We start from the raw sequence: 23,908 nt of genomic DNA on the forward strand, positions 1-23,908 counted from the left end.
CACAGTGGCAGCCAGTTGTTTCAGAGGGCTTTGTTGGTTATCACATCATGGGGACAAAATAATCATGTTTTCACTCTGTGGCATTGTTGGGAGGTGACAGAGGGAAGCACGCTGCTTACCTCATATTAACATAATTTCAACTGAGATTCAGCAGATCTGGAGTCATGACAATCAGCAATTCATTAATCAGAACTAATGAGAGGAATCATAGAGAGAGGTCTCCACTGGAGAAACATGATCGTGTTGTATTCAGAGAAGATGTAAATGAAAAAGAAAAAGAACCAGGATGGACTGGAATAAAAGGATTTCATTATCAAACATTTGCAACAAGCATTTCTAGTCAAATTGTTTGAATAATCATATGGTTAGATTGATACATTTTGTCAAAACATTGAAATTGAAATCCTTCTTCATTTCCTAAACCATATTTTCTGCTGGAATCTACAAAAACACTGTTATGATCCACTGTAACGTTAAATATATTGGTAGCAGTTTATATTTTGAAGACAATCTCAGCATTTCTTCCTCTGTCCACCTGGGTTTTTAATATTGGTAAATAGACTTAACCTTAAATTTTTGCCAGGTAAGAAATCAATGACAATATTTTATTGAGGAACATAAAAAGTCAATAAATAGGATGAAGACCAGCTTTATGCTTCAATAACAAAGAAATTGCAAGCCAATATAAACTTGATTTGCATTATTTTATGTTTGATCTCAAACATATTTGTAATTATCCAAATAGGTTTTGTACATTGCATTGATTGGTGAGAAAGTGTATGTTTTTACCACATCCATGATATTAAGCATGTTCCAAAACGCTCTGGGGAATTGTTTTCTATTTACTGCAGGTTTAAATAAATCCCTTTAGTTATTGATATGATTATGCTTTTTATCCTCAAATGTATTGAAGCTGCTGCTGGTTTGGCTTAAAAACTGGATTCAAAATTGAATCCAGTTTGCCACTTTTTTTTTTTCTTTTTTTTTTTTTGCAAAGTGCCTTAAGATGGCATTTGCTCAGAACTAAATAATAACTGTACTGAACTGGATTGTTCATTTGAAATAGACAAACATTGTGACATACTCTGCCCAGTCCATATCACCCAGCTCTACGCTCTTATGACCGTGTGACTTTATTGTCCTTGTGTGCAAATAAACAAAGATGGCCTAGAAACAAAGGCTAAAATATTTCAAACATAAGCTGATAATCAACATCTATTCACTAAACTCTGTGTGGGCCTGACCTGCACAATGCCTTGTAATCTGAAGGCGCCTCATTCCGACTTGTCTCATACCAAGTGCTTGGCTTGAACAATCACACACATGCACCTGTTAGACAGATGGTGGTAGTAAGGAAGCCAAGAACGACGCTTTCCCTCTACAGATGGGGGTTGGTTCATTAGTAGTAGATGAAGAGGAAACATTACAGAGAGGAATGATAAACTACAGTGGGAGTAGGGCTTACGCTGCTACCCACCCCCTCTGGTCCAGTAGGGGGTCTATCTCAACCGATACTAGGACACATCTCATGTGGCACGCTAACAGAGACGACGCGTTCTCTTTGTCTGGTGGCGCGAGGTGGGATAGAGGAGCGCCTTTAGTAGTCAGCCTGCCAGGTGAGAGCCTGACGTGTCATCCTCTCATTTAAGCTCTTTGAGTTAAACCTGCAAAACCCTGAATAATTCACAGAGTCTCACTCTTTACATAGAGAATGCGAAGATTTCATCTTTTGGATCTGAAAGATGCTCTGTTCAGGCTCACCTAAAGCTCACTGCTCGCCTGTATGTCAGCTTTCATCTGTTATTATAGACAGAAAAGCTCCCGTGAGTCATAATTTCAAAAATGACTAATGATAACCTCTGTTTATTTTAAATGGTGTAGAGATGGGGTTATACCCTCCCTAGTTGCGGTCTGTACTATAAACTCCACCAGCAGTGGATTAGACATTCACTATCTGATTTAATCCACTGTCAGGGGAGAAGGGTTCACTTAGCTTCAGGGTGAGGAAAGTCTGAGCTTCAGCTGTCTCTGAGGATGGCACTTTGTTCACATCCCCAATAGAAAATGTTACAGTGACTGAAAATTATGTTAACATTTTGCTCGTAAAGTTTAAAGTGGACGAATAATGCTTATACATAATTTCTTTTCACATGTAAATCATTCTCTTATGGTCTATATAAAGTAGAACTGCAATGTTTTGATCTGAATTCATGGTTATTGTAGCTCCAGGCCCCTCGTTTACCTCTGTTCTGATGTGCCACTTAGAGAAACTCATCACTGTATGAAAATGTGGAATCATAATGGTCTGCTTGGATGCACTATTGGATAGAATATTCAGTAACCAGTGTCAGTATACTGATAAGGCATTATTACAAATTAATAATCAAATTATTTGTTATTGTCATAATTTTCCCTCCACTTTGCAATGAGTTACTTTATGTTTATTTGTCCCATAAAGCTAATGGAAATATAATGACATATCCAGCTATAATTTGACAAAATGCAGAAAATTCATAGTGTGAATACTTTTGAACAACCCTGTAGTTATGCAGGGTTGTATAACTACATAAGTTTATTAGAAACATAAGTAGACAGAAGGATAAAATTTCCAGAATCCAGATGAAAAATCTAATAATATGTTGATAGAGTCTGAGTAGAATGCAGCTCTACTGCAAGTTGTGGTGTAGATCAGGTCTTTCCGTTGTGGAGTTAGGTAAGTTGCTGAGATGAAGTCATTATTTTCTGCAGCATGCTGTGGTCTTTGCACTGTTTCCTCCTCCAGCATTTCAGCCTAATCCACTGCTGACAATGTGCAGTTTATTGTCTCTTTCAGATCCACAGAGCTGAGGATCTGAAAGATCAGCTTTGTGGAAGCTTATTCAGCAGATCTGATGGAACAGAAAATTTTCTCTTGGATGGTGAAATAGTCTATTGTCATGCTTTACTATGTCATTAGCATGCATGACATGCAGGAATTCACTGAAGCACATTTGCATAAATTAGGAAGGCAGCAGGCTAAAGTAAGGGAGTAGTGCTTGTTAAGAAACAGGGTGTATTCTGATATAATACAGCTCAGTTTGTTTATGAAAGGATATCCAGCAGGCCGGACACTACATGTCATTTCCTGCCTTGTAATGTTAGCATTTGGCCTGCTCAGACCCAGAACAGAGTTGTTAGCTTCTAACTTGTCTTACTGTCTCACGCTTTGTTTCTTAAAGCTGAAACTTATCAGCTGCTCTAGCAGACAGCTAATGAGCAGGAAAGACTGCATGTCCCTGTTCTTCCACTTTTAACAGTTAGGTTCTAACACTGCTCCTTTCTCCCTACCTTTCATTTTTCTCCTGAATGTACCCTTCTGCCTTCCTTTATCCTTTTCCCCTCTCTTTATGTTTTTCTTTAATAGGCTGTGGTGGTGCTTGTAACAGTGGAGTAATCACATATGGTGCTGGACACACATAAAGATGTGCTCCCACTGGTAGCTGCTGCTGATACTAGCCAAAAACAGATCTCTGGTAGTTCAGCAATTTTCCTCCAGCAGCTTTGCTGTTTATCAGCAGCTCTGGATGCAGCTCTTTCAGGCTGCTACTGCCACACCATCAGCACAACTGCTCATCGGGTTTCTGGGAGTGTGTGTGCCTGAAGTCAAACTATTTGATGGCTGTTTATTTAGCGTACACCAGGCTATTGCTTATATGTGTTCTGTGACCGTCAGCCCTCAGGAGATCATGAGAAAGAAGATCAACCACAGTAAAAAAAAATAAAAATCATATGTAGAGGTCAAAGGGATTAAAATGAATATAGACATAAGACAGATGTGACTGAAGTAATGCTCTTTTTATCCAGTATGAGTACTAACTAAGAAAGCTGAAAAGAGATTGGTCAGTATCTTATATGGCATTTTGTTTTGCTGCTACCAACGTCTTAGCTACTGGACAGCAGTCAGACTTCCATCAGAACGAATCAGCAGTAGTAGATCCTGAAAAGATGTCTGCCTTTATTAACAACCTCTATTCTGATATAGAAGATGGATCAGATAATAGAGATATAGAGGTATTTATTATTTATTTTTTTTACCCTGAAGACAATGTTGGCCAATGGCTACTTTTCTATGTAAAACAAGTGCAAAACATAACATGTTCAGCCTGTCAGAGGCTAAGAAGAAAAAGATATGAAGCTATAAGCGCAAATTCAAGCTGGAAAACTTCTGCCTCACCTGCTCCACCCAATCGCTGCGCCATGCTCTTCGCCTCCAACCTCAGCGCTGGTCCTCAACCTGGCGTGTCCAATCTTCAATCAAGGTCCACTTATAAGGATCCACACCCACGCCATCAGCCTCGTTCCAGCTGTGCTCAACCCACCTCCACCCCTTTTTCCACCAGCATCCTTCGGCTCTCCATGACGTCATCCCTTTTCCGACCTCCACCACCAGTGTCGGGCCCCGGGGGGAGAGCATCCCTAATCAGCGTTGGGGATGTTCACCCGAGTTCACAGCAAATCACAGCTCAAATCTTCTGCCAGGGCCCGAGCGCCAAAGAAATGTTATCATATTTGTCTTTGGTTTGTCATTAAAATCCATTAATTGTTCTTCCTTTCGTCTGAGTTTCTCCAGATTGAAATAGAAATACATTATTTGGTTAAAGCAATAGGGGCAAACACTGTGGTATATCACAAACACGAACCTACATGAACATGCTTTCTTCAGTAATCGCAAAATACTCACAGGAACATTATATAAATAATAATTAAGATTAACAATAATAATAATAAAATACAGTAGGGCTGCACAGTGGTGGAGTTAGTAGAGTTGTTGCCTTGCAGCAAGAAGGTTCTTGGTTCAATTCCTGGCCTGGGGTCCCACAGTCCAAAAACATGACTGTCAGGTTAATTGGCCTCTCCAAATTCTCCCTAGGTGTGAGTGTGTGTGTGTGCATGGTTGTTTGTCCTGTGTTGCCCTGTGACAGACTGGTGACCTGTCCAGGGTGAACCCCGCCTCTCACCCGGAACGTTAGCTGGAGGTAGACACCAGCACCTCCCAACCCCACCATAGGGACAAGGGTGCACAGAAAAAGGATGGATGGATGGAAAATATAGTACAAGACTATTATAGAAAGAAATGTGCAAAAATAGACATATTGGACTCACTTAATTTAATGTGTATTTCTTTTTTTTCATAATGACTGTAAAAAGAATGTCTCTGTATGTAGCTCTTCCTCTTCCTGAAGAGCCTCTTCCTGATTGGTTCTGTAATTGCTGTATTCTGCTGCACTCATCATTAGAGCAGATTGTCCAGTCAAAGTTTCAATCCTCCCCCCAATCCATTCCACTCAGATCACACTGTACACCTACCACAACCCTCCACCTTATACAGAGTCAGCAGCTCCCCCCTAACAATGTCTGATGTGTGCGATTCTACCGGTGGATCAAACACAGAACAAGGGTTAAAACCACAGGCGTGTTGGGATGCTGCTGCTGGATGTTAACACAAGGCTTGGTGCCCATGTTTCCCTCAGATCATAAGGATATGCTAATATTGTTTTTTCTCCCAGCTGAGTTGCTTTTACTCTTTTGCCCATGCCATGTCTGAAACCTCTGCACCGCTCCGCCGCTCACAAAGTAGCCGATAAACGGTTTACATTCTGTGTCTCATTTCCAGATGATGTCTGTTGAGGCTTGTAAGGCAAGTTGCACCAGTCAGCCTCTGAGAAGGTGTGTCAAGTAAATAAACAATGCTGTAGTCACTCTGGAGTGAAACCACAATAATTACATTTAACAGGTTTTAACTGTGGCCACAGAAAAAGCCCGGATAAAGCTGCAGTGATTAGTTGTTTGACCCGAGTGGAGTGTTCACCCTGCTATAGACCTTATCCTGATCCCTCCCTGTAGACAGACCAAAGTCTTGGACTCCTTTCTCTCATCTCTTAACGTTCAGTGAGAACAGGAGCAGAGAGAGACCTGCGGCTCTCCAGGACCTGACTATTAGCTAATTATCTGGCATTAAGTCCAAATAGAAGACTTCCCTCTTACATTCCTTGCCACATGACCACTACAGGGATAAGCTGTGTGTTCTTACAAATTCACAACCACTTACCCTGAGGACGCAGGGGGCACTGACAGAAAAAGTGAGACTGGAGAGCCAGGCCAGGACCATGACCATATTGGCTTTTTTATTCCGTTTAGCAGGATTAGATCTACTTAACACTGTAGCTATCAAAATAGCCACCTGGCAACAAATTCAGTTTTTAAAATGAAGTGTAAAATTTGTATATTGGTTATAAATAGAACAGCCTTCAGAAATTGTCATCATTTACCTAAACCATGTGTCATTTATAGCATCAATTTATGTTTTACTCACACAGGAATGGGTTTATGTAAAACTGATAAAATCACAGGGAAGAACTGTCAGACTGAAGGAATGTCCCACAGGGTGTTATAGGGATGACGGTCACACAAGCCTGCCTGTAGATCTTAGTGCAGGTGTGATGCTGATCTGATAAAATGATTAACTCTTCCTTTACTCTCTTTGTGTTTGTTGCAGCTGTCTCACCATACTCCAGCTAATTTGAACTATGGTTCTGCCTATGGTAATGCTGGCAATTTCCTTTTTTTTCCTCTTTGCAGGTCACTGCCAGGGGATTCGCCCCATTGTTGCAGTTTGCCTACACTGCTAAGCTGTTACTCAGCAGAGAAAATATCCAGGAGGTCATCCGCTGTGCAGAATTCCTGCGCATGCACAACCTTGAGGACTCATGCTTTCGCTTCCTGGAGGCTCAGCTACGCAGAGAGGAGGACAACCTCATGCTTTGCCACAGGGGGGCACCGGAGGCTATCAACTCAGAGGATGAAAGCATGCAGTCAGAGTGTGAAAGACCCGCCTCCCCCAGGACACGGCATTGTGCAGACACCCTGGCCTCCTTTCAGACTCCTGACGATGACAGGTTAGCAATGACTGTGTCCAGTAACTTAACAGATGGCCGGCTGGACTTTGAGCGACATGGAGCATCAGATCTACCACGATGCCCAAAGTACAGAAAATATCAGTGGGCTTGTAACAAGCACAATAATGACACCTCCTCACACACCAGTACCTCAGGTTTTCCAAGCACAATTAAGGAGAGCAGCATCAGTGGGGTTCTGCCGGGTCAGGGCAGGCTGCCCGTGACACAGATAAAAGTTGAACCACAGGTAGAAGAAGAGGCCATCTCATTGTGCCTGTCAGGAGATGAACAGGATGTCAGGGACAAGGACAGTGTGACAGCTATGGAAATGGATAACCCCTTATCTCTGGAAAGAACCAAGAGAAACAAGTCCTCATCTTGCCTCCAAGCCTACTTCAAGAAAGGAATAGACCTTCCTAGTCTGTCCAACACTTCACAGCAGCTACTCACCAACAGACTTGTCTGCCCCCAGGACAAAGGAAACTCTCAGGGAGATCATAAAAAAGACTTCAGGCCTTTTACTGGGGAGTTGGATCTGTCTGTTACATCCCCAAAGGAGGTAGATAGTTTCCCTGCAGGGTTGTCTCTGAAGTCTGCTTCTTATGATGGTGTCTGCAAACAGGAAGTTGAGCTAGACCGCCGTAGTGTGATATTCTCCTCAGGGGCCTCCAACCGTCTGGGACCGCCAGCACATTCCTACCCCGGTGGGAACTCTTTGGAGATGGAGCTTTCTGAGCAAGTGACAAAAGGACTGTGGGCTGAATCCTGCCAGTCCCTCCCAAACTCCCAGGCTTATTCTCCCAGCACCACTTCCTCTGAGCCCCCAGCCCTGTCGCGTCCACGCCCCAACACCAGCTGCCCAGTGCCAATCAAAGTATGCCCACGCTCGCCACCTTGTGAGACACGCACCAGAACTTCCAGCTCCTGCTCCTCTTACTCCTATGCAGAGGATGGTAGTGGAGGCTCTCCCTGCAGCCTGCCCCAGTTCGAGTTCTCCTCCTCACCATGCTCCAACGTGGCACGATGCCTCAATGTGGACCAGCAGGAGCAAAATGTGGGAGGGGATGCTCGTTTCAACCAGGTGCGACCCAAAATCAAATGTGAGCAGTCCTATGGAACCAACTCAAGCGATGAGTCCGGCTCCTTCTCAGAAGGAGACAGTGAGTCATGCCATGCTCAAGAGCGAGGGCCAGAGGTGAGCGGGAACACACTGCCTGTCACATGTAGTAGAATATCACCACAATAATGGCTAATTATTTTACAGTGGCCTTCTTTCTGGGTCTGTATTAGTAGTCATTAAGTCACTATTTAATTGAAGCAAGACTGTTCAGTACAAGATTTACAGGACTACCAAAAGGCACAGATGGGCTTTGATATTATTAATTTGCTTTATGCCCTGCTTTTAATGGCTCTAATGACTCTGAGTATTGAAGCTTAGAGTCTTGAGGACAGTCTACATGCAGGATGCTATGGGTAGACTTAGGATAGTCTTCACCAGTTCTTAAAAGAACTGGTCTTATACACTATATTTAGAATATCTAACAAAGCTAATTACCAGAATATACACATCATATGTTTTTGCAATATAAACCATTCAAAATATTGGTTATGATGTTAAATGTTGGTAAATTTGACACGTGAACATAAAGTTTTACACTGCTACCCTAAAGATAGAGAAGGAGGAAAGTATTACCTCAGACTCATGATGAGACTAAAACACAGCTCATCTGTGCTGACAAGAATGAATAGACAATCCTCTAATCATCCCGCCGTAATCCACCTGGAGAGACGTCCTCCAAGCCTCAGACTAGACGGCTGTTGTTGTTTATGTGATAAAGATCAGTGAGAGGCTGACTGTCACCCCAAAATAACCCAGGCATAAAGACAGTGAGACTAGTAGATTTTCTCCAAGATTGAGAAACTATTTTTGGCTCATAATTTGAAACGTTCTTTGCTATTCTGTGGTTTTCCTGTTAGGTGAATACACATTTCCAAACTTCCTTCTCAGGATTCTCTTAGGATTAAAAAATAGGCTTCTATCTCACTGTATGGAATATAAAATGCATCTCTTATGAATTATACATGCGGGGGTTTGTGTACCACACTGCTCATTGTCTGTGTGGAGTCAGTAACATGACATGCTGCTTGTTGCAGAGTGTGAACTTGTGACCTTTAGATTCTCTGTTTTCCTGCCATCTTTATTCTTTTGATATTACACTCAGAGATATTTGCCAGAGGTGTGAGGAAAATTTTTCTGATGAGGTTTGTGAAGAGGGCTGCTCTAAGTGTGCAGAGAGAGCAGGAGGATCTGGAGAGAAATAGTGTGTTACCATGGCAATGAAATTCACATAACACATTGGTATGTTGGAGCAACATGAAAGGGGTGTGCAACAGTTCTGCTGCACCAACAGGCTCAGATATAATATGTGATTATTACCCTCACTGTATGGCCTAAAACATCCATCCCCATCAGATTCATGGAGCTCTGATGAGCTGAATGTGTCTCTGTAAATTATATGGAACTCATTCATAAGACTGTTATTATTATCAGTGAAAACAGGACAAAATGACAAGGAGACATTTCAGTCCCTTTTATCATTTCTCTGTGTGGGCACACACTTTATTATTTATGTGTCAGCCACTGTACATGCCGGCTTACTCCACACAATATCCTCTGTCAAATCTCTATTGAGTCACACAGGGTTATCTGCCAGCTTTCCCCTCACTATCACAAACAATTGATAAGACTCTTCATGAATGACTATGGCTCAGATCTGCTTCTTATGCAGTTGTTACTTATAGTAAGGATCTCTGAGTCACTTCTTTGGCTCGTTAAAGTAATGTTACATCATGCTTTCTGAGACACACTTTTAGATGAACAAATGCAATAAACTTTACTATTATTATTAGTTAATGGAAATACCTCAGCTGGGTAAATAAAGCACCTTATTAAGACTACACCTGCACATTTATTTGCCATGATGGCCCTCTCTGGGACTCATTCTTAATCCTTGTGTTTACAAATGGGGTCCAACCGACCCACACCCATATCACGTGTATCATTTGCCTTAGTCCTCGCACCCACAAGAGTTAACTTTGTACAGTTAGGAGAGAAGGCTTGAAGAGATTAAAAATAGCTGCATCTCAGGATAAGTTAAGCATAAGCTGCAGATTCCATGAAAAAGAAAGTTGTTTAAATGTAAGCCCAGTGGAAGGTCATGTTGTAGGCAAGTGCCAGGGGGTGGGAGAATTGCCACTATTGATGCAAGTTTATCTGACACTTATTTTTTGTAACCAGAATAGCAAAGTGTCATCTCCAATTTACTTAAGAGGCAAACAAGCCAAATTTATATAAAGTTATAAATGTATAATAAAATGCCAGCAATTACTGCAAACAAAAATCATTAAAATAAAGAGTAAATACAGAGGAGTGAGGATGTCAGCAGAGTAAATCCTCCTGCAGCCTCAGTTTAACTATTAGCTGTGTCAAGGAAACAAAAGAAAAGAAAAACTCACGAGTGAATGATTGTTGGAAATGTTTCCCATGTCTTTTCAATGTGGTGTGTTTATTGGCTTGATAGAGCAAATACTAGAGTCCCTTTCATAAAGGACATGAGGAACTATTGGAAGAAAGATTACACTCTTCAGTTACCGCATAAATGTCTCCTTTTGGAAGTGAATAGCACAAATAGACTACAATTTGTGGTCGTGTATAAGTCAGTGTGTATGTTACTTTGCTCATCTTGATTAACTTCGTTGCAAGGAAGATACACACACACATTTATATTCGACTGATTGAAAACTAGGGATGTTTAAAAAATTATTTATATCTGCCCACTAAGCAAACTGTTCCTGAAAATACAACATTTTAATCAGATTTTAAAATGAAAAGCGGTGTACATAGAGAAATCGACATCAAGATTTGTATGCTTAAGTTGATAGAACTGGTCAAACAGTCTAATCAGGATTTTTTGGCTACACCAAAGTGAGGTCTGAGGACGTCCCTGCATAGGGACAATGAAAGACTAACCTGAAAAGTCCATAAAAAGCTGTCCATGAATGTCCGTAGTTTTGAGGGATTTGATCGCTATTATCTGAACTTGTTGGTATATGAGGGCTGTAAATCAGATGAAGCTGTTGTAGGTTACAATTATAATATGACATGTTCTTTATGATAAGTGTTGTGTTCTATGTAGCACTTCAGTCCCCCCCTGTTAGGTGAGATATGTATCACATTGTGGGTTTTCTTATCGTCCTCTAATGTTTTGTTTTAACTGCATTTTAATTCTCTGTATTGCTCTTTATTATTCTCTTTGTCCAGTGTTCTGTTTATGTCACACCAGATTTTAGTCCTCTACTGCCCACACATTTATTCCTTTGCTAATACTCTCTCTCAGTGATTATACATTAACAGCATTTTAGTTGCTGATGTCTACATTTGGCATTTTATTTTTTATTTTTTATTTTTTCCTGGTTTAGGTAGGCCTGGTATTACACCTTGTATTACATAAACATCCTTTTGACTTTCAATCTAGGTTTTTGGCTGTCTTATTTTCTTTTAAAGCTAAATCAGCACAAAAAACCCAGAACACATTTGTTTGTTGTTGGCTCAGTGTGCCCACTGTCTTTGCATCTGTCAGAGCTGTTGTTTCTTGTTAAAGTGTAGGTGGTGTTAAGTTGGTTCTTGTGCAAAGATTGGTCAAGAGGCAAAAACATGCATCTCCAAGTAAAGAATAAGGAAACTGCGCTGACACTTCAGAGCATTGTAGATGCTGTTGTAATGTTGAAATGAATAGCTTCATTACAACAGCATGTATATGTAAATGCTATGTAAATGGCAGGTGTAAAGGCCTCGATTTTAGCTCCACTAACACAATCCCAAAGAAACTTGATGTAGTTTAGATATGATGTAGCTGTGGTCCAAATCAGATGTCATTGTCATTTATAGCAGAGGGGATGGTTAGTTTATGCCCAGAATCCATTTAGATTGTATATAGATTATATGCATGATATATGAAAGCTAGACACATGTTATATTAAATAATTATGTGGTTTAATCTGTATGTATGTGATATAATCTTATAGGACTATTTACAATAGCATAAAAATTGACATTAACCATTGATATAGCATGAAGCAAGCATGCTCATTACAGGAAGAGATGATGTTCCTAACAGACAGGATGCAGGGAATACTTGATCCTTAAGCAGATGTGCAGAACACCTAACCAACCTGGAAAACTGCAACCAGATGATGAACCAGTAAGCATTCAGACCATTCCCAGCCCTCTGCTGCCAGCTTGATGTCGACTCTCCAGCCAATCCATGAGTTAATCCAATATCTGAATGATACATTTTCATTTATCTGCAGACATTTTGGAGCAGCACTGTTAATTCTCTTTTCTTAAAGCATTGAAAGAAATGTCCATCTGCTCTCTACCAAGGAAAAGGAGAAGAAAATCAGCCTGCATGTTAGCTTAGTGGCTTCACATTCACAATGGAGCTTAATGCCTTAAATTTTTACCTTTAAAATTAGATGGAACCAAACACCCTTTATGCACCCAGAGAGAAATTAAATGAAACAATATGGGAAACTGAACGAATATGGTATGATGGATCAGTGGTTAGCTTAGCAAAAATAGAGTTCAATGTTCAGTCTCTAGAGTGTCAGTGTTCTTCCTGTGCAAGAATGAAGGAACATGCCAGAAAGCACTCATTGTGATATTAGCTGGAGGTGCTGCACCTTTCTATGTGTGTTGCTGTTTGTTTGTGTCTGTGGGTCAGTGTGGCCACCACAGTGTGGACCCCACACTCACTCACTGACTACTGGAGACAGGCTCTAGGTTGCTCCCAACTCCATTATTCTGAACAAGATGCAGAACATAGATGGATCATCTATGTTAGCTCAATTCAACATATATGCATCTAAGATGACTTCACCTTCCTCAATTGTGAAGAGTTTTTATTGGTTAATATTAATAATTAAACATGATTAAGATGTTTCATTTAATCAATTTCTTTATCCATTTCTGGGATACTCTTTGGAGCTGGAGTGTGGAGCATGGGCAGGAGGTGGGCTCTAATCTGGACAGGTAGACGGCTGTTTCAAGTAGTTTTATTGAAGCTCCATCTTGTTGTTTTAAATAATTAAGACCCTGTTGAGAGGAAGGGCACCAACCGAACAAGCAGGTATGATGTTGAGTGCATCAGCCTCAGGTGTGTTAATGTTTGGCCATTTTGACTGAAATGAAAATTTGTCCTACATAGTCAATATTTTAGACCCAAATTTGAGACATGTACATCCATAATGTCTAAGAATGCTCAGCGTCAGGGCAGCGAAGTGAGCAGCATTTTTTTGCGTGTAACAGATGAGCCCTACTTTTCACTCTGTACCCCATTTTCAGCATAATGACCCTGGGAGGGAAAATGACTGAGTCTTGGGAGGGGAAATGTGAAACAAATGTAAATCCAGAGCAGTTTTGTGGGAATTTATGACCAGTGTTGAAGCATACTCTATCATCCTGACTGTGCTGCTGAACTGGTTTTTGTGGTGGAGTGCTTAAATTTAGCCTTCCCCTGTGTACCAGTGACTGGTGGATGGGAGGGGGGCAGGGGTGACCTTCACAAGGTCGAAATGTCTCTTTCCAGCTGGTTTCCCCCAGCCTGCTCCTTTAGTGGTTAAAAAACATTTTTCTCTAATTGCCTTGCATTGTGATTGTAAGCTAGTTCTTGAATTGTGATACTCCGGCTAGAGCCAAGTGTAGCCTTGAAAGCCCCATTTATTATTTATCATGTGTCTACATACAGATGTTGAGCTAAGTTGAGAAATAGGGCCGCAGTCCTAAAGAGGAATCTGGAGCCTTTTCTTGCAGGAAAGACTGACTTCATTCCTGTATTGATAAGGCACCTTCCAGCAGTCCCCTTAGTGTAGTACTTCCACAAAGTGGGACCCCGGCCCCTGCTGGATGCCATATGGGGATGAGACATGGCATCTCCGCCTCTTGTCACCTCTGGTTGTTGTCCTCTGAGAAGGAACCGTTCCCCGGGGGCAGCTGGCCCAGCTTGAGCCTGCAGGTACAGGGGGAGTTCAGAGTTCTGCTCCCTTCCTCCTTTGACTTTGTTCTTTCTGCACTCCACTGAGGTAGCCACAGGGAGGGAAGGAGAACAGAGAGAGACAGCTCTTCTCATCTCTGCCAAGCTCTACGGCTGTCTTCCTCTGGCTCTTTGTTATGCCTCCACTATTTCCCTCAGTGCCTAAAGCTACAGCTCTCTGGTGCAGGCAGATACAGCTGGGGTGGATCTGCCTGTGATGTGCTTATCGGAAGGTTTGCCATCACCTGAGGGAGAGTGGCCGACTTATTGTTGTGCTCAAGACAAGGAGTAAGAGAATAAACACGTGCAGCCCTGATAAGTTGTCATATCGGGGGTGGATATCACATGGCTTTCTGATTCTGTTTGAGCTGGCAAATCGGTGCAGCATTTACTCCACTAATTCTTTTGTTCTTAAGCATCAGGGGACTGCCGTTAGTCATGATGCAGATATGCATACCCCCAAAAGTCTCCTGCCAATGATTTTGGGTTGACAGATCATTGAATCACTAACCCCACCTCCACCCTGCCAACTCTGTCACCATGGCACACTTCCAGGTCCTAAGAGGCAGATGGAGGCAGACGCTTTTCTTAGATCACCTTTTGTGCTACCTGTTTAAGAAGAGCAGGAAGAACCTGAGCTCTTCACTGTGAGGCATCAGCAATGGTACCCTACTGCCATCTTGTGGTATAGACAGGGTATACAATCTTATATTCAAAGGAGTTATTCTCATTTGAATGTGGTCTTTTACCTTCATTATTCAGTTGTGCACTTAGATGTTGTAAATATTAGACAAAATAAGTTTTTTATATTTAGCTAAATATAAGTAATAATGCTGCAAATCAAACATGAAATAACTATGTGGACAAAATAAATGATTCTGAAAAAATAAGATTAACTCTTCTGTCTAGCTAGCAGAATTAAAGCTTACTGTTTCTTCCTTTTCTAGGTGAAGCTTCCTTTTCCTATTGATCAAATCACAAATCTTCCACGGAATGACTTCCAAATGTTGGTCAAAATGCACAAACTGACATCGGAGCAACTTGAGTTCATCCACGACGTGAGGCGGCGGAGCAAGAATCGCATCGCAGCGCAGCGTTGTCGCAAAAGGAAGCTTGACTGCATTCTGAACCTGGAGTGTGAGATCAGAAAACTAGTGAGTGGACCAGTCACAAAGGATCATCAACAATTACATGGATTACTTCTCACCAGAATGTTTGTTGGATCATGTTTATATCATCATCATTATCTGAATTTATTGCTTCTTGTTGAATTATTAACACAGGTTTTTTTTCTGTTTGCTTGAATATTGAATTATTGAGCTGGACAGATTGACACTGTTGGACCTGGTCACAAAACACAACAAGCTCACATCATCAGCAGTTCGATCATTGGAGGCTTTTAAAGTGCATCCAAAACACACTTCACACACCTTGAGCTTTTCCACATTGTGTCTCATTATCACCACAAACTTCAATGTGCTATAAAACATTGAAGTTTCCTTCGCTTCACAGTAGTGAACTGTGATGCGGAGGAAAAACAATCTGTGGCCCACTTAAAGTTCAGTCTGTCAGACTGAATCTGTGAAAAATAAATTTCCCAATAATACCACAGATTCTCAGCTATTAAAGTCTGGACTTTGATGTCTTTGATCTAAACCAGATGACTGGATGTTTGGGTTTGTTGTTCTGTTGGAGGACAACGCTCTGGCCTTGTCTCTTCTAGGATTGCCCTATTTTAGCTTCCTTTATAGCTTGGAGTCAGAGTAAGATGGTGGGGGCTTTTTAGGTTTTCACATGTAGAAAAATTTGAGTTACTTTGGGCTGGTCTATGACATTTCAATGAAGTACAGTGAAGCTTGTGACAGAAAAATTCAAGAGCTGTGAATAGTTCCACATGGCTGTGTGAATGTTACGTTGATATCTGTATTCCTTTACTAAATGTGTGTGTGTGTGTGTGCGTGTGTGTGTGCGTGTGTGTGTGTGTGTGTGTGTGTGTGTGCGCGCGCGCGCGTATGTGTGTGCGTGCATGGGTGTGTGTGTGTGTGTGTGCACAGGAGTGTGAGAAAGAGAAGCTGCTGACAGAGAGGAACCAGCTGAAGGCCTGTATGGGAGAGCTGTGGGAGAACTTCTCCTGCCTGTCCCAGGAAGTGTGCCGGGACGTCCAGCTGAGCCCAGAACAGGTCCAGTCCTTACACCACTACTGCCCTGTGCTGCGACCCCCCAACTCCACTGCCAGCAACAACGCAGCCCACGAGCCCAGGCCTCCTGCCATCAGCACACCGGCCACCACCAGCATCGACCTCACAGGCCACTCTGGCTCTGCCACGCCTGAACCCAGCTTCCAGGGGTTACCGGGACCCTCAGAGAACGAGCCTGAATCTGCCGTCAGGAACGGGGCGGACCAGGATACGGGGGGCTGCGACACCAGCTTGTACTCCACATCTGAGTCTGTGGAAAAATCCAACCAAACAGTAACGGTAGATTTTTGCCAGGAAATGACTGAGAAATGTACAACTGACGAGCAGCCAAGGAAAGACAGTACCAAGTAGAGGTGGATCTTTATTCAGTTATTTTGAATGTTTTTCTATTATTTAATTTTACTCCTCTGACAAACCTTTTCTCTGGGTTGTGAGATGGTCAGCCTCTGCCAGTGTTCACTGAAAAACAAGCTTTGTATTTATGTCATTTTGTGTTGTTTTTGTTTCTGTATGTTTTGTTGAAATGGTTGACACTAAAATTGTCTTAACAGCAGCAATACTGTTCTGCAGGCATTCTCCTCTTACCCTGACAGAGTGGGAACCTCTCACCAAACTTGTACCATGGTGCTATACCCGGCCAGCCGGCAGGAGCCTCTGCAGGGGAGACTGCCGTTCATGTGTCACACATCACAACTTCAAGTTGAACCTCATTGGACCTAAGCAGCAGCTCTCTTTTTATACAAACAGGATCTCTGTTTCTTCCTTTCTCCTGTCCTTTTCTCCTTCTACCGCTCTGTCTTCAAATGTACTCACACACACATACACACACACACACTACTTCCCCAACAGGTTCTAGACCTGCTCTAGAGATGTAGAGACACAAATGTGTGCAGAATCACCTCTAAACTACTTCCTGAGAGTAAAAAGGCAACTACCTGTTAACTCCATATGATAGAAACCAGGTTTTTCAGTGTCATTTTTTATCAGCATCCAATCCTGAGGATACCTTCAAACTGTGAGATGTAGAAGTGATTGCAGCATTATTTCTTCTAATTATCATGAAAATCTCCTGATGATTTTAGCTCAAACACTTTGGTCCTGATTTCCACATTTCTATAGGCTGCCTAACAGATGTGAATGTTTAACATTTCCAGGTCAATGAGGCTAAAATATTACAGAATTTAACCTGTAAGATTTTATCTTTGTTCAGTTTGTAGCTGAAAAACTGTAATCATTTGCATTATTGATTTTTTTGTACTTCAATATTTTTCCAGCTTGGAGATTGTGACTTCCAGCTACAAATGGAGTGCATCTTAATTTGGGAGTACTTCACATTGGACAGCATTCGTTTAAATGCTGTCCAATGTGCACCCATTTCATTAACATCAAGATAAGTCATCATAACAGAGAAATCTTCTATCACAGAATACAAATGTTTTGCTCAAACAGGAGCAGAGTTTTATCAACCTAAATAAGTATTTAGTACAGATCCGGTTTTTCCAGTATGATGTAAACAGAGATTTTTAGCAGCTCTAACTTTTTCAAGAAAGTTCTGATGAGATTCTGCGCATATTAGTCTAAACTTCTCAGATGTTTGTGTGTGAAGCAGCTCGTTAGTCTCTCTCTACCTCTGTCTACCTCTCAGTCCCACTCTGTCTCGCTCTGTCTCTTCTATGATTATATCTCAGTGGCCCTTTTCGTCACAAGAATTCAAACTCAGGAAAGAAAAATCCTCTGAATGTTCAACCTAATTCATTGAAAATGAGATGAGAGCTTCTGTACAATAGGAAGTTACAATGCAGTGAGACTGTAAAATGTTCATATGCAAGCAAAAAAAAAATGTTTTCAAGCGTTTCCTATTTGTATTTCTGTACAGGAGAACTTTGTACAGCCTGTAACTGAGAACATTCCTTCTATGCCTTCCACAGCACTGAATTGAAAGGAGAATAAGGTGATTAGATGGCTATTTTTATTTCCCACTCATCAGCAATACCATTGTATTTGGATGTTGTATCAGTGATTTTTCAAGTGCTTGTTTGGCAGATGTGTATATAGTGTGGAGCATGATGACTGTAACAGTAATTTTTGTACGTGTAGAAACGTAGGTGTTTCTTTTTATTTCACTTGGGTTATATCAAGCACCTTTCTAAGGGAAAACTTTTTTTTGCTGTTTCCTGTCCTGCCTAATGAATACTTTCCATCATGGTGGGTGTTCTTATACTCAGGAAATCAGCTCAATACATGAATACACACACACAAAACACACACAGCATGCATCCATACACATCCAACCATGAGCCCCTTGCATGTTTAGAAATGACCCATGAGAATATTTTTACGGACTGGCTCAGGCCAGCCAAGCTTCAACTTTGGCTCCTTTTTAAATGTGAAAAACTTCTCCCCATGTTGTTTAATTCCTTTTATAGCAGTATTTAAAGATGTTACTTGTCTAAGCTCTCACAAACACATTTCTTTTGCTATCAACATTTTAAAATTTATCCAAGAAAGAAAGTAAAGAATGAATTAATGAATTTAGGCACTTTGTTTCTGGCCCCGAGCGCTCAGAGCCATTAGCACTTCAGCTACAGTCTTTGTCTTTATTTTCTTCTAAGTCTAAACCTGGAGCACTTAAATTGGCCCTGCAAGAGAAAATGTTTTTGATATCATTATATTAATATATGTCGGTGAAGATTTAGAAAGACATCTAAAAGAAGTTAATGTTTTAGTATATGATTATTCTCAACTTTGCTTTGTGTTTCTTTAGTAATGAGATAAGCTAATTCCTGATTGAGTTGACATGAAAAGTGGTGCGTGTGTGTGTGTGTGTGTGTTGTGCAAATGACTGAAAACCAATCCTGTAAGGTCGTAAAATTGTTGCCCTGATTGTGTTTGGTCATCCATCTCTGTGATGTGCATGCTGCCTAGAACTATATGCGTAGTTAGTTGGTCAAGATTGTTTTGCCTTGTAAGTTCTCTCTTCTTTTAAAATGCTTTTAAAAATCCTTTCCCAAAATGTTTTGTATAAAGAAACTTAATTGTATCAAACCTCACGAGAGGCAAGCTACAAGCAAGTACAAGCAGGGTTGAATTCAGCATGAAGCTTTGCTGCTTTTCCTTCTCTTTAAGGTCCCAATCCTACAGGTATGATAGTGTAATTTCTGTTCTGCTGAGCATTTAAACTAAGGCATAAATAACTATGCTAACTTTGCTATTTTATCTATCAAAGTCAGTCTTCAAAGTCTACCTCCACCTCTGTCCCTGGCATCATCCAACCCTTCTTCACTACAACCATGAACCCTGTTCCTCTTTGGCAGCTCCTCGACCTCCTCTGAACATCTTTCTCAGCCTTCCCTTTCCTACATTGATTCCAGATTGCTCCACCTGAGCTGTCCCTCTGATATATTCATTCCTAACCGTGTCCGTTTGGGTCACTTTCAGTGAAAACATGACTTTGTCCAGCCCTGCTGGCTCTATCGCCATCTCCAGTTACCATTTGTAGAGCCACCAGCTGTGAAGCATTCATCTCAGCTGGTCTCTCTGCCATGCTTTGTCCCAGTCTTCCCCTCTCATGTGTTCTGCCTGCTGCTGTGGACAGCTGACCCCAAGTACTTTAACACCTGTTCTGCTTTCAGCTTCAATGCTCCACCTGTGTCCCATTGATTCTATCTTACTCTCCCATTAACTCCTGGTAGACTATGGCCTTTAAGACCTTCAGATCACAATGCAGCAGTGGTGGTTTATGTGTCCCACTAATCCCAGTTGATACATGTTATAGATATACCAATTCATTTTGATGCACTTGGCTGCCATATAATGGTCTTACCCAATTTGGATATTAAATACCTAAGTGTATATTTATATGTTATATTTTATAAATGAACAATGAACAAAAATATATAATGAGCTCAATAAAACGGATCAATAGCCAGTGGTTTTCCTAAAGCATAAAAGCTGCATACATTCTCAAAGGGTTCACTTTCTAATCCTGTTAGGTCATCAGTCTTTATTTTTGTCCCTGTCTTAGTAAGGTGTTTATTTTGGCTTTCACCTTCAATGTTTGGCTGTGTTTGACAGAGGACATTAAAAAAATCACCCAAAAAATCACCACCAATCACCATGAAAAACCTGGTTTTTCTGCCAACCTGTCTGATGCTGTGCTTTTTTCTTGTCTCTTCTTGTCACAGGATTGGGACTTTAAAGTTTGGACAAGATTTTTGGACGTTGTTCCTCCTAACTTTTTCTGATGTAAATTTTAGATTAAGATCTCATTGGTTGTTCCTTTCTGTTTTTCAGCAGGATACTGTCTCATATGTACTTCACTACCCCATTTTTAAATTTTTAGGATTGATCCCTTTCATAGAATGCACACATGCACAAGTTCATGTTCATGTTACACACATACCACACATACACAGGTTTGGAGCAGAAGTAATGATATTTAAATATATATATTTCTACATATATAATGTTTTTGTTTGTTTCATTTTTATGTGCTGTTTTCTTTCATGAACACACTCCAAAAATAGCCCTATGTTAACAATTTTAGTTTGCAGAAAGAAATGATCTACATTGGACATTTTTCTGCCAGATTAGGACTAAAGATGATTCACTTTTTCTCTTGAGAAATGTAGCTAAAGTTTATCAGAGGCTCCTGAGATGTTCTAATACTTCGATAGAGAACACAGATTCTTCCTAACGTATTTTGCCGTTTCTCTGAATTTCCAAATATAATCCCATTGAACTAATGTTTTTGAGGTTTAGTCCCTGCTTTTAGTCCAGACTTTTATGATTTCTTTATGCTCTCTTAATGCTGAAAGGCTCACCCTAACCTTTAGCATTGTAACATGTAAATGATCTTTAGCGAATCTTGGAACATTTGGGTTTAAGCCACAAAGAGAAAATGGTTTTATTTTTCATTTTCTATTTTTAGTTGACAGCAAAATATGTTTTACCACTGGTGGCTTCTAGCTACGTAAATTTGTGTCACCAAGTTTCAATCAATACTATACCAGTAATATGGACATACCAAAGCTGTCTGCATGGTGCGAGTAGATGTCAGTCAGCCAAGGATGTTTTATTGCTAATTCAGTGAAACACACCATTAAAACCTCAGGGTGGTGAGAACTTACACATGCTCTGGATTTCACTTTGAAGCAGAGTAGAAAAGCAGTGAGCTGAATAGATTTTGGATTTTTCTGCTCATGATGTTGGAGTGTTTTATTTTCTTCAGGTGACTGTTGCTACCAGAAACAAGCTCTGTATTTGCCCACCTGATAGATATTGAGGTTTGATATTCTTTTTTTTTTCTCAATCTGATTTTGATCTCCTGTGACTGTGTGGAAGCAGCACAATACAAGCATTTCTTTATTTGGTGTGAGGTTAGCGGGGAGGAAGGAGATGAGATCAACAAATTCAGTCTGGTTACTGTTAAACCAAAACTAGAAGCTGGAAGGTGCTGACAAGCTATGCAGACGAAAAGCAAATGCAGACTTGGTTTGAATTCCTCTTTGTGTTAAATCAGTTGCAAACCAATCACATTGATTATGAACAACATTTTATGTCTTATTATATGCATGAATTGAAAGAAAGTTGTGTTGACCTGAGTTGGTCTCCAGGTTGTTTTGTGCAGGTCAAACATAGTTACAACAGTATGATTTATATATGAACATGCTGTAGCTCTGTAAAATGAACCCACTCATCTTTTTATCTAGTTTTGTTACATTTCCTTTTTTTTCTTTTTTCTTTTTGTCGCTGCTTCTCTGACACAGACACTGGCTTTTGCAACTCCAAAGGTTGTTCTGAAAGAATACGAACAAAAACATGCCTTTTCACAGATTAGTCGACTTCATTTTTTTTTTAACGAAAGAAAATGTGTGTTATTTAAATGCACAGGTTAAGATCATTGAGTGAAATCTAAATGTAATATGTTTACAGATAGGTGTCATGTCAAGTTTTATCTATTTTCTCCATGTAAGAGGCAAACAATGAGTTCCTCTGACCTTGTGTTTCATCCAACTTTTCGGATGACTCAGCATTACATGGATACAAGTGCACCTCCAATATTTGCCTTAGAACTTGCAGAGGCCATAGTTCACATTCAAGTGAAGTGAGTGTATGCAGGGGCCTGGGCCCCCATCCCTGAGTAACCAGTGCAGACTTGTCTCACACTTATCTACCTGTGAAATCCTTCATACCTCTCATAACTGGTCAATGACTGTATCAGCAAACTGCATCAGGTGTTTTTCTACATGCTTTTACACAGATTAAATGGATTATTGTATTGGTAGATTTTGGTGCATCATTTTTAATGTAATAGCTTCTAAGCTTGTAGTTCAAGTTATTTTTTCTTATTTTTTCTAGACTGTTTTGTGTTAATATTGTCCACTTGAAATAGCTGTTATTTGCTTATTCTCTACTAAGAGTTCTTACCTAAATTTTTAATGCTACATGACCCTAATTATTAAAGACTTAACAACCATGTAAATACCTTGTTGTGCAACCCCATTTTCATACATTTCAATTGCTAGTGTTATATAAATGACTTTTTTTTTGTCTAGACACCATTTCTCTTTATGAAATAAAGAAACTTGCATATCATTCAGAGTACTTTTTGTTTGTGCTAACCGTGATAAATTACTGTACACATTTGCTTTATTCTACAATATGTTTAATTTGTGTAAGAAACTATGCCTTAAGGCAGAGGTTCCCAAACCGTGTCATTGCAGAGGGGGCGCGGGAAGCCGTCTGGATGAACAAAAAAAAAAAAAACATGAACACTGTATGCGCTGGGTTTTTACCTTAGAATGGCCAACTCTCTGTTATTCCTATGTCAATTTGATACAGTAGGGGCTTCCACACTTCTCATATTTGTGTCCTCTGTCACTTTTATCAGCAGTTAAAACTGTTTAATCCGTTGTTAACATGTTGTAACCTGTTTTTCCGAGCCGCCTTTAAACGCAACATGAGCGCTAAGACGCTCGCGCTGGGTTTCCACCTGTGAAGGAGACCTGCTGCTGCTGTGCGGAGCTACGTAGGTTTGTGTTAGAATCACGGCAGCAAACCAGCAAAACGCAAAGAACTTTTCACAGTTTTTCCCTCCAAACTAACCGACTGAGTTGAGTAAAGCTGTTGGATGCAGGTAATGTTAGCTAAAAGATGACTAGCTAATATCAATACAGAACCTTAAGCTTAACAAGTGCCTTGTAGGCTACCGATGTTGGTGTCTATTTTCAGCTACGTACATTCATTTTGCCCCCCAAAAAGTCGATGCCCCTCCCACCTCCCCAAAAGGTTGGGTTTGATTTGTTCAAGATTTTTCTGTCTAAACATTCATTCTACCTTCTATGCTTATTCTGCTCAGACAGGATAAGTAAGAATAAAAATCCCAGATTTTACTAATTTTAGCTATTACTTAAAGACTTCCCAATCTTAAAATTTTCTGTTTTGTTCTATTCAGGATTGCTGAGTTTGTTTTTAACAAATTAAATCCAGTATATGTGTAAAGAATCAATCCACAATATACAGGTGCTGGTCATAAAATTAGAATATTGTGATAAAGTTCATTATTTTCCATAATGTCATGATAAAAATTAAATTGTCATATATTTTAGATTCATTGCACACCAACTGAAATATTTCAGGTCTTTTGTTGTTTTAATTTTGATGATTTTGGCAAACAGCTCTT

The 23,908-nt window shown here is 40.5% G+C and overlaps 1 protein-coding gene across 1 annotated transcript in view; it reads left to right on the forward strand.

Annotated features, from left to right (window-relative positions):
* bach2b (BACH transcriptional regulator 2b) overlaps positions 1 to 22,821 on the forward strand; it is a 94,522-nt gene extending 71,701 nt beyond the window's left edge. Inside the window, exons 4-6 of the mRNA XM_015011345.2 lie at positions 6,619 to 8,130; positions 14,974 to 15,180; positions 16,081 to 22,821. Coding sequence (XP_014866831.2) covers positions 6,619 to 8,130; positions 14,974 to 15,180; positions 16,081 to 16,575 — 2,214 coding nt within the window. The 3' untranslated portion in view covers positions 16,576 to 22,821. The remainder of the gene's footprint in view (positions 1 to 6,618; positions 8,131 to 14,973; positions 15,181 to 16,080) is intronic.
* The last annotated feature ends 1,087 nt before the right edge of the window (positions 22,822 to 23,908 follow it).

The sequence above is a fragment of the Poecilia mexicana genome, unplaced genomic scaffold, assembly GCF_051168715.1.
Source record: "Poecilia mexicana isolate PSO_F unplaced genomic scaffold, ASM5116871v1 scaffold_21, whole genome shotgun sequence".
Lineage (NCBI taxonomy): Eukaryota > Metazoa > Chordata > Actinopteri > Cyprinodontiformes > Poeciliidae > Poecilia > Poecilia mexicana.